At 39.3% G+C, this 9,684-nt stretch overlaps 1 protein-coding gene across 1 annotated transcript; it reads right to left on the reverse strand.

The window, feature by feature from the left end:
- Positions 1 to 3,868: 3,868 nt before the first annotated feature.
- On the reverse strand, positions 3,869 to 9,103 carry LOC143889636 (alpha-terpineol synthase, chloroplastic-like). The gene is made up of 7 exons (XM_077393914.1): positions 8,858 to 9,103; positions 8,209 to 8,470; positions 7,755 to 8,130; positions 5,212 to 5,430; positions 4,959 to 5,097; positions 4,366 to 4,614; positions 3,869 to 4,281 (listed from the first exon to the last, which is right to left on the reverse strand). Exons 1-7 carry the CDS (start codon positions 9,086 to 9,088, stop codon positions 3,985 to 3,987), a joined length of 1,773 nt encoding a protein of 590 aa, XP_077250029.1. The 5' UTR covers positions 9,089 to 9,103; the 3' UTR covers positions 3,869 to 3,984.
- Between the last annotated feature and the right edge of the window lie 581 nt (positions 9,104 to 9,684).

Here is a 9,684-nt window from a genome sequence, read left to right on the forward strand (position 1 = left end):
CGGTTTGCACTCACTGCATCCTCAAAAGGAAAGTATGTTTTTTTTTTCATATAATGGGCTAGGCCAAGGGCGATTCCTTGCCTTTCAAAAACTTACTTTCGTACCAAGAATGGTGTTAACAACACCGAGGTCTTTTCATGTCGAATTATTTACCCAAGGTTAGTTTCACATTACTCACCACAGAGAGAGATTGGAAACAAGAATCAACATCTACATATAAGCAAATAATCATGACCTTATTTGACACAAAATGATAGTAAAAGCATTTATCAGAGTAATTGATCAGAAAACCCAAAGCTCTTTACTACTTTGTCAAATTTTTGATGTCACAATTTAGGTGTTTGATTAAGACCATAACAAAATTTTGTATAAGCACATACAAATATCTACTTACAGCCCATAGTCTTAGCCCTTTTTGGCAAATCGACTAGCTGTCAAGTTAAATTTTCTGACAGAGAGCTCATTTAATCATGAATGGCTTCTGCCCATAACAAAGAGTCCCTAGATCTCATCACTTCCTGATAGGATGATGGATCATTCTCCAAAGGGTAGGTGACAAAGTCCTCACCAAAATTCTTGGGTACTCTACCACATATAAATGAAGTGCATATACCAAAATAATAGTAACTACTTTAACATCTTATAAAGTTAGTTGTTTACCTGAAGAAAGGGCCAAGTTCACAGTACCAGTGTGAGTGACCTCCATGTCTGCTCCACTAGCCACTGTACCAGTCTCCTTTACTTCGATAACACCAGTGAAAATTTTCTTTGAGTTGTGAGCATGACAAATGGCTTCTGTATCCGACCACCAATTTGAAGAAGTACTGGCCCTTTTTTTTTTCAACATGGTAGTGAAACTTTTAGGCTCAGCCTTATCTACCAACATAGTAGCTTCCTTATATGGTGTGTCCAAACGATTAACGTTTGACCATCTCAAAGGGAATTACAGTCTTGTCCATTTTAGTCTAATTTACCAAAATAAAATATGGAAAGAGTGCACCTGATTTGCGAAGCGCGATAACCAAATAAGAATAACCAAGTCGCGAACCAAATCCAAACTCGAATCCGAGATATCCAAGATGAAGCCCAACAGCAAGAGATTACCACCAAGGGAAAAACCCAAACCCAACCTATTGGGATTTACAGGGGGTGAACCAAGAACAAAGAACCAGCCAAGGCGAAACCCGAGGCGAGGGTTGTTCAGACTATCCAACTGTCGGCAAAACTAGTTGGCAAGAACTGGTCTAAAACCAGTTGCAAATCCCAAAACAGATTGGCCTTCTGTATAACTCGCGATTTACAAAGTTGTTATCTTGTAAATCCTGTCCAGATTTCTCGCCAGAAATAGCCCTGCGAAAAAAAAATCGGCAAAACCAACGAGAAAGGGACCCGACGGCAAGAAGTACCGGCCACAAGAATCCACACCAAACCCAACTGCTGCTGTTCGGTCGGCCTCCAAGGATAAGCAGTTTTAGGCCACCAGAACTTGCAGCCACAAGCAGGGATTCAGACACCAAATTAATTTTGACCCAAATCAACAGATACCCAAATTTGTATCGTCAAGATGGGTTTCATCCCAAAAACAAAATTCCAGAGTGAGATAGAGAGAAGAACCCAAAGATCAACTGCCGTGAGAAAGGGTTCCGAGATAATCCCCAAATCCGAGGGAGGTTTGCTTCCCCTGTGTGTGTAATTGTTTGATTCCAGCGAGAATCAACCGGCGGTTGTATAGTGTCGTCTCAGATTTCTCACCCAAAATGGGAGAAGAAATCCGATCATTGGGACTAATCTGAGAATCTTTCTCCCAATTCTCGATCTGGGTATTCAAAATCCTTGAATGAAAATCCATCCCTTCACCCACCTCTTCTCTATCCTTCACACACATGGTCTCTCTGCCCAGATTAGAAAAAGCCAAAAAGGGAGGACAGAAATATTGAAGAAGCCAAAGAAGATTCTACAAATATCTTAAAAATCTTTTAATGGGTGATTTGCAGGTGGGAAAGAAATTCGTCTCTCTTCTTTCTTTTTAAGCTTCTTGCAGGTGGGAAAGAAAGATTGAAGATCTGCCCAAAATTCACCATCTCTGTGTGAATCCGTGACCTAAGCCGATGTGGGAGTTTAGAACCCTCGTTGATGTTTTCTCCGGCAAAGAGGGTTCTTCACGGCCGATAATAGCACGCCCAAATCGATTCTTGTGTGCTATAATCTCATGCCCAAATTAGGGTTTAAACCTAATGCTTCAAGATTGTTAGAGTAATTAGTTCAAGCAAGAGGTTGCTTGAAGCATTACACCCATGGTATCTAGTTTGGAATACCAAGTTTGTTGCCTCCAGCCCCTACATATATTAGATACACTAGGGTTTTAATAGGTTAGTGGGCTCTAGCCCAAATAGGCCCACTACACCGGTCAATTATCTTTTTGGGCTTATATTAGAACATACATGGGTTATATTATATATCCAACACCTTCTTAAGAATTCTTCTAGTTCTAATGGATCCAAAAACTATTCGACATGAATTGTTACATTCAGTTCATACACAGTAAGATGTAGAGACATTGAGAATAAGATTGTTACATTCAGTTCCTACATAGTAAGATGCGGAGACATTGAAATTAAGAAACTGTTACATTCAATTCCTGTATTGCAACTTGATGTTTCTTAATTTCAATGTCTCTGCATCTTACTGTGTGATATAGAGTTCTGCTTGGATTGGTCGAGCCTATAGAAAGCACTTTTTTGGGATCATTACACATTTTGTTGAGTGGAGATTGAGTTAAAAGTGTGGAGCTGAGCTATAAGCTCAAGGAGGCGATCGTTTCCCTACATGGAACTATGGAAGAGTCCTTGAAAGCTTCATGGCATTCCATCACTTTCATCTTTGAATTTTCCGGTGTTCTAGAAACTCTTTGTCATGTTTTATGGGGCATGTTAAAATATAATATTGTGCTCATTTCTTTCATTCTAATACCACTTATTTTTCGGGGTTCTGTCATCGCATTACTAAGAAGAGAATGAATATGGATCAGATATGTTTGTAATTCTGATAATCTGAAGAACTGCTGGATTGCATGGTCTTTACAAACATCCATAGTTGAGTCCTGGGAGTTTCATTAGCACAGTACAAAATGTTAATCCTAACGAATTCAAGGGAGTTTTCATCCTTGTCTTAGATACAAATTCTCTGCATACTTCATCAAAATTTTCAGAAACATTCCCATCGGTTTGCCTTGTGCTCTGATTTTGAGTGTGATTCCTACTATTTTGCGACGCATACTTTGATGGGGCAGGGCCCGCCAGTTTACACCCATACATAGCATGGGTCCGGGTTACTAGTGAGTGTGTGTGTGTGTGTGGGGAAAACTGTTTCTGAGGTTGAGGTCAAAAACAGTGTGATCCCACATTTTTTGGGGTGATCCAATGCATTCATTTGAAAGACCCCTACATAGATAGGGTGTTCACAAAAACAAAGGTGGTTAGGATCATCCTAACCCTTCCATTTGTGGAGGGAAAAATGGGCAGATTTGTGGAGAAACAGTATATGTCCATTTTCCCTCCACTTTTGGATGGGTTAGGATGGTCCTATGGACATGATTTTTGGTACACACCCTATCTATGTGAGGTCTATTCAAATGAATGCTTTGGATCACTCCAAAAATGTGACCCCACTTGAGTTTTTGATGCTTGAGTTCAGAAAGCCATCAGAGCTCGAGCTCAGAAATTGTTTTCCCATATGTGTGTGTGTAACTATAGATTTGTTCTATTGGATATGGATTTTTTCCTTCTGCCAATGAGCGTATTTTTCCATATAAATATTCTTGTCAGTCCACAACATAAAATGGGTTTTAAATAATTATAAAGGCAAAGTCTATTTCAATCTCTTTATTGCAAGTTCATAATCATATAAATAATGTTACATTAATATATCATCCGATATCTACTATTAAGAAATTGATAATCATCTATATAGACCAAATAAGACTTCTTATTCCTTAATCGAAATGGGTTCAACCAGCAATGATCTGAATCGCTCTTCAGTCTCTTTATCTGGGGAACCAAATCCATCACCAAATTCATAATAGCATTGGGACATCCTTGCAAGATCCAATGCAGCATTGATTAGAGATTCAGGAAGGGAACAGGAGAAAGATTCTTTATTCAACTTCTTCCATGTATCACTAATTAGACCTCTTATATGTTCACGAGCAACTTCCTCTGTTGCACCTGTTTCGTGCATGTAACATTGGATCGATTTGGGAACATCACCTCTTGCTAGCTCGTCCTATAATGTTGAAAAAATTATAAATATACAATTAAGTCGGCGAATTAAATAGTACAACATAGAAGCTAAGTATAGGCAATTTACCGTTGAAGTCCCCCAATCATCCCAAAGTCGAAGAATCATCGACGACCAGCGTAAAAGGTTAGAATACTTGTCTATGCAATCAAGTGCATCATTTGTTATCTTTGTTTTCGCTGATAAATAAGCATGGGCTAGCACAACTGGTCCTGATATTGAAATCCAGGCATTGCTTAGATACTCATCAAGTGTCGGCGTATATCCATTGCAATACCATTTTGCCTCCACAAGGTATGCTTTACATAAATCTGCCCACTAAATTAAATAAAACCTCTCATTAGATATCTTAAACACAAATTGGGCGCGCATGATAATGAAATTACTTTTAAAATGAGGGTGTACGAATCCTAGTCAACTCGATGCGGTTTGTTCTAGTAGTTAGTTGCCCGACCGAGTAGACAATTGAGGCAGTCACAGCAGGAGAGTCAAAGGTGTTTTGATTAACGTTGAGGGAAACATTCGGACTTGAACAAGAACTCATCCATATTGAAGGGACTAGAATCTAGTGAGTTAACAATGGCTTGGAGGAGTTTTGAAATTACAGTTGAATTGTCAAAGAGTGAAAATTAACTTGATAAGGGAAAGAATGAATGCACTACCAGTTTCTTCAGGTGCCTTGTGATTTCCAATCCTTGTTCTTTTAGGACCACATAAGCCATTTCGTTGGTAGTGTTGAAGAGAGCCATAAAACATATCTTCATGTACTCTGGAAGTTTTTCCAAAGAGTTAACATCCCATCTGCAAAAAGTACATCAAATGTTTGATATATTAGAATTTGACAAGTATTGTAGGGTCCTGGAATATTGGCAAACTCTCTAGTTGAGATCCCAAATATACATACAAACTCTCTACCTGTCAACAACATCAGTAAAGAGCTCCAATTCTTCTATTGAGCCATAGACATCATAGACATCATCAATGGTTGTTATTAGTTGATTAACTTTTGTAACCACTTCTCTACTGTATCCAAATTCTGGTTTTGACATGGTTCCAAGAGCCCATAAGAAGCACTCCAGCAAACGGTCTCTAGAAAAGCTCAACTGCTTACCAAGTCCCAAATTCTTCCACCACCTATGAGTTAAGAGCAACAGAAAAAGACAAATGTGACATGTATACAGAAATGATATCAGCACCAGTGTGTTGATAATAACTTCCCTCTTTTTTAGGCCGTCATTAATTTAGGGAGATGATATTTTCACTCCCCCTGCATTAAGTGCACACTCCTCTTATAACCTGATTTGATGTGAAAAGTGGGCAACTTTATGTCAAATCATGTTATAAGGGGGGGGGGGGGATATCATCACCCTTAATTTATTGTCGGTCAATTAATTTTTAGTGATTTCTATAAGGGAAATTATACCCCCCCACGGTTAACGCTTTCTAAGCCTGGCAACAGGGCGGGGCGGGGCTGGGCCGGATGTTGCATTCCTTGTCCCCGTCCCCGCTTCGGGGATGGCGGGGAATCCCCGTTCCGCTTCGCGGGGAATATCTAATCCCCATCCCCGCCCCGCCCCTATCCTGGACTAAAAATCCTCTACTCAAAAAGGTTTTTAATGCCCATAAAAGGAAAAAGACAAGTTGTGTTTGTGCACTTATCAAAATATGGTAGTGCCAATATCACTAGCCTAAAAGAAATATTTACTGTTAACAAAAAAATAACAAAACATTACTAAAATAAGTGGATATTGATAATGGCTTGCATATTAAAATGGGGCGGGGCGGGGCCATCTCCACCCCCATCCCCGCCCCTGTCCCCGCTTTCGAGAATATTTTAAGTCCACGTCCCCGCTCCAAGTCGGAGAATCCCCGCCCCGTGTGGGGCGGATCCCCGTTTTCACTGGTGAAATTACCAGCCCTAACGCTTTCTGTGAGAATGGTTTACTGCTTGAGGATAAATTCACCCCCTTTAACATTTTTCTTTGCCTTTAAAACTTAACGAATAACGTTAAAGGGGGAATTTTATCCGTAGAGGGGGGAGGGGAATATCCTTCCCCTTTCTATCATCCTCTAAATAGAAAATTGTCAATGAAGATGGGAGTGTGATTATTGCAAATTAGCAATTATGGACAAAGCCATTTCGCAGCCCCTCTTTTCTAAGACACAAGAGCCAACTCTCAAATTTTCTTATCCATTTCACTCATAAGAGTTGGCAATTTGACATCCGTTAGATGTATACGGAAATGATATCAGCACCAGTGTACTGATGATAAAGCCCCACTAGTTTTTTCAGACCGTCATTGATTGGCCATGCATAACTTTTTTGGATTTCTATCATCTGCCAATAGCCAACTAGAACATTGCTAAAAGCTTGTTAAAAAAGATGGGAGTGTGATTATTGCAATAATGGACAATGGCATTTTGTGGCCCCTCTTTTTTTACAAGACAAAAGCCAACTCACCTCAAATTGTCTTATCTGTTTAACTCATATGAGTTGGCCCTTTTTAGGGGTGCAACTCGGGTCGGGTTGGCTTTTCCCAACCCAACCCGAGAAAATGACAACATATAACCCGAGCCAAAGGTTGAACCGTCGGGTTCGGGTTGAGCCCGACCCAAGTTGCACCCCTAGCCCTTTTCTCCCAAAAAGAAAAGGCTGCAAATTGCTTTTGCAAAGTTACCTAGACACTCCCATATTTACGCAAAGTCATGGAAAGCTAATTAAAAAAGAATAAAACAAGGACAATGATAAATTCGCACCCCTGCAGTACGCATACGCTCGCTTATAGCGTGATTTGACGTCAAAAAGTGTTAAAGTTAAGCACTGGTTCACGTCAAATCATGGTATAAGGGGTGCGTATGCAAACTGCAGGGGGTACGAATTCATCATTGCCCTAAAACAAAGTAAATAGTGCAATAATCATAACTAATATGGTACTGTAGATATCAGTCCCCTATCTATAATTTAGAGAAATTATAGGGTGCCCAAGCATCGAGTCCTGTGTAGGCAGTATGACAAAAGTACAGCCCTTGATATTTGATACAACTGCAGCTTACTTTTTGGATCAAATATCAAGGGCCGTGATCCTGACACTAGACTTCATGTTCAGGGACCATATAAAATCTCCATAGTTTATAATTAAATAAAGCCCAGCCGCGAAATGCCTTCTACGAAATGCCTTCTCCATTAACAAGTTGGGTGGTTTGACATGCGACATACCAGCCGCGAAATGCCTTTTGCGATGGACGCTAGCAATTCCCATTTAAGTAATATATATATATATATATATATATATATATATATATATATTTGTATGTATATATATATATATTTGTATGTATATATATATATATATATATATATATATATATATATTTGTATCTATGTATGGATGTATATGTATCTGAGAGAGAGAGAGAGAGAGAGAGTTGTACAAGGGTGATATTTCATATGTGCTTACCTAGACACAGCTTTAATATTGGTCTGGTATGTAGCCTGCCCCATGTTGTAATCCAGCTTAGCAAACTGAAATAAGAAAGGGTTCATGTCTTTTTCTCCAACATATGTTTCTATGTACCACCTAGCCTGTAACCTTGGCATCCTCCAATGGAAAGGAAGCTCCAAGGCATGCTCGACACGCCTTTTCAAGTCTTGATCTAACTTCTTCTCTTTGAAATCCTTGAGATACCTAATCGTGAATGCTTTGGCCTCGTCCAAGACTATCTCCCCTTCGAAACCTAGGTATGAAGCTTCGTACAAGCTCAACATACCCTCTATATCCTCACAAAGTGATGCCACTAAGTTGCCTTTCTCGTCCATGAAGCCATTGAAAACGTCTGTTTCTCACGAAAAATACAAACTTCAGGGATTACAACAAGTTTAGAAAAACTGTTATGGCATGAGAGTAAATTTACCTGGTGAGACTTCAAACCCATGTTGTCTAAGGAGCCCAAATCGGAGAGCTGTTGCGTAGAGATCGCCCTCCATCCTCATGCTGCTTTCATCGGTGGATATGTTACCTAAAGCTTCCTTAAACTCATTCTTGAAGTGATATCCCACACCAAGGCGTTGAAGGGTATCAATCAGCTTCAATTGAGCTAAGGGTTGGTCCACTCTTTTGAGCAAACGCCTCACATCTTCCTTCATCTTCTCGATTTGTCTCTCGTACATATGAACCTATAAAGATTAGAGAGAAAATTGGATTTACTGGCTATGCAAGAATGATTACACAAAACCCTAATGAATGTTTATATAGAGCAATTAAAGTATAAACATAAAAAGATAGTAAGGAAAGTATGAAAATAGATCAATGAAGATTATTCTTATCTAGACAAGTATCATAATCTATCCTAGGTAATTAAACTAACATTGGATGATCGAATGGCCAGATCTTACCAAATCTAATATATTCTAACATGCCCCACAAAACATGTGATTGAAAATTGACATACGTTTGATTACAATAAATTTAGATCGGGTACTATAATATGGCATAATGAACGGAAAAATAAGTGTAAATCCTTCGCATCAACGATAGAAAATACTATGAATTGCAATAATTACTGTGTAATCACTCTTTAGTGACTGAATGAAGTCATAATCCCCAACACTTTCTGAGTAATTTGCTGATCGTCGATTAATGGTCGTCTCCAACATATGGGTGCTTAGACTGCATGTAATCTTCATAGCCATGTGTGCATTTCTCCTAGCTGGAGCTGTAGGTGAAGGCAGAAGAGAAGGTGGCAAGCGTGAGAAGGAGCAAGGGTTGGAGAGAGAGATGAGAGAAAGAGCCATCTTAGTTGAGCTATAATTGTAAGAAGAATGATGAGGATCTTTATACCCTCTTCCGATCCCTGTCATATGTATGTATGTAACACGTGAAATAAAAATGTGGTTATAAAAAAAAATGGTTGTTTTAACATGCGCTCCTCAAGGTGGACCTACCAAGGGAGATGGAATCACAAGCTTGGTAGGGCCATAGAGAGTGTGCCAATGAGACAGGTTTTATCAATGGTGGAAAGCATCTTTTGGGGTCCTTCTGGAATCAAACAAAAGTCCTGTTTGGGATGGTTGAAGTTCCTCCTCCCTTCTCCGAAGGAGTAAAGAATTTTATAGACTCATTGAAAATCCGATGTAGGGGGGTCCCAAGTTATACTAGATTGGAAACACAATGAGGAGGGAGAATATGGTTGTTTTAAGAAATAGAATCTACCAATTTAAAACCTTTAAACCGATTTTAAGATTAAGAGATCAAGAATTAATATTCAAGCATACAAGTTAAATCTAATGGTGCAATGCAAATAAAAGAGCAAAGAGATAGAAAGAGTGCACCCGAGATTTAAAGTGGTTCGGTCCTCAAATCCGAGGCCTACTCCACTCCACCAACCAAA

Source organism: Tasmannia lanceolata, unplaced genomic scaffold, assembly GCF_043159265.1.
Source record: "Tasmannia lanceolata isolate RefF3 unplaced genomic scaffold, GAP_Taslan_0.1 ptg000013l, whole genome shotgun sequence".
NCBI classification, from domain to species: Eukaryota; Viridiplantae; Streptophyta; class Magnoliopsida; order Canellales; family Winteraceae; genus Tasmannia; species Tasmannia lanceolata.

Excerpts from the sequence above, each read along its gene's own strand:
- LOC143889636 (XM_077393914.1), bottom strand. The coding sequence starts at position 9,088 with ATGGCTCTTTCTCTCATCTCTCTCTCCAACCCTTGCTCCTTCTCACGC. Across the intron at positions 8,131-8,208 it reads TGGGTTTGAAGTCTCACCAG|ACGTTTTCAATGGCTTCATG; the intron begins GTAAATTTACTC and ends CGTGAGAAACAG. Across the intron at positions 5,098-5,211 it reads TTTACTGATGTTGTTGACAG|ATGGGATGTTAACTCTTTGG; the intron begins GTAGAGAGTTTG and ends TACTTTTTGCAG.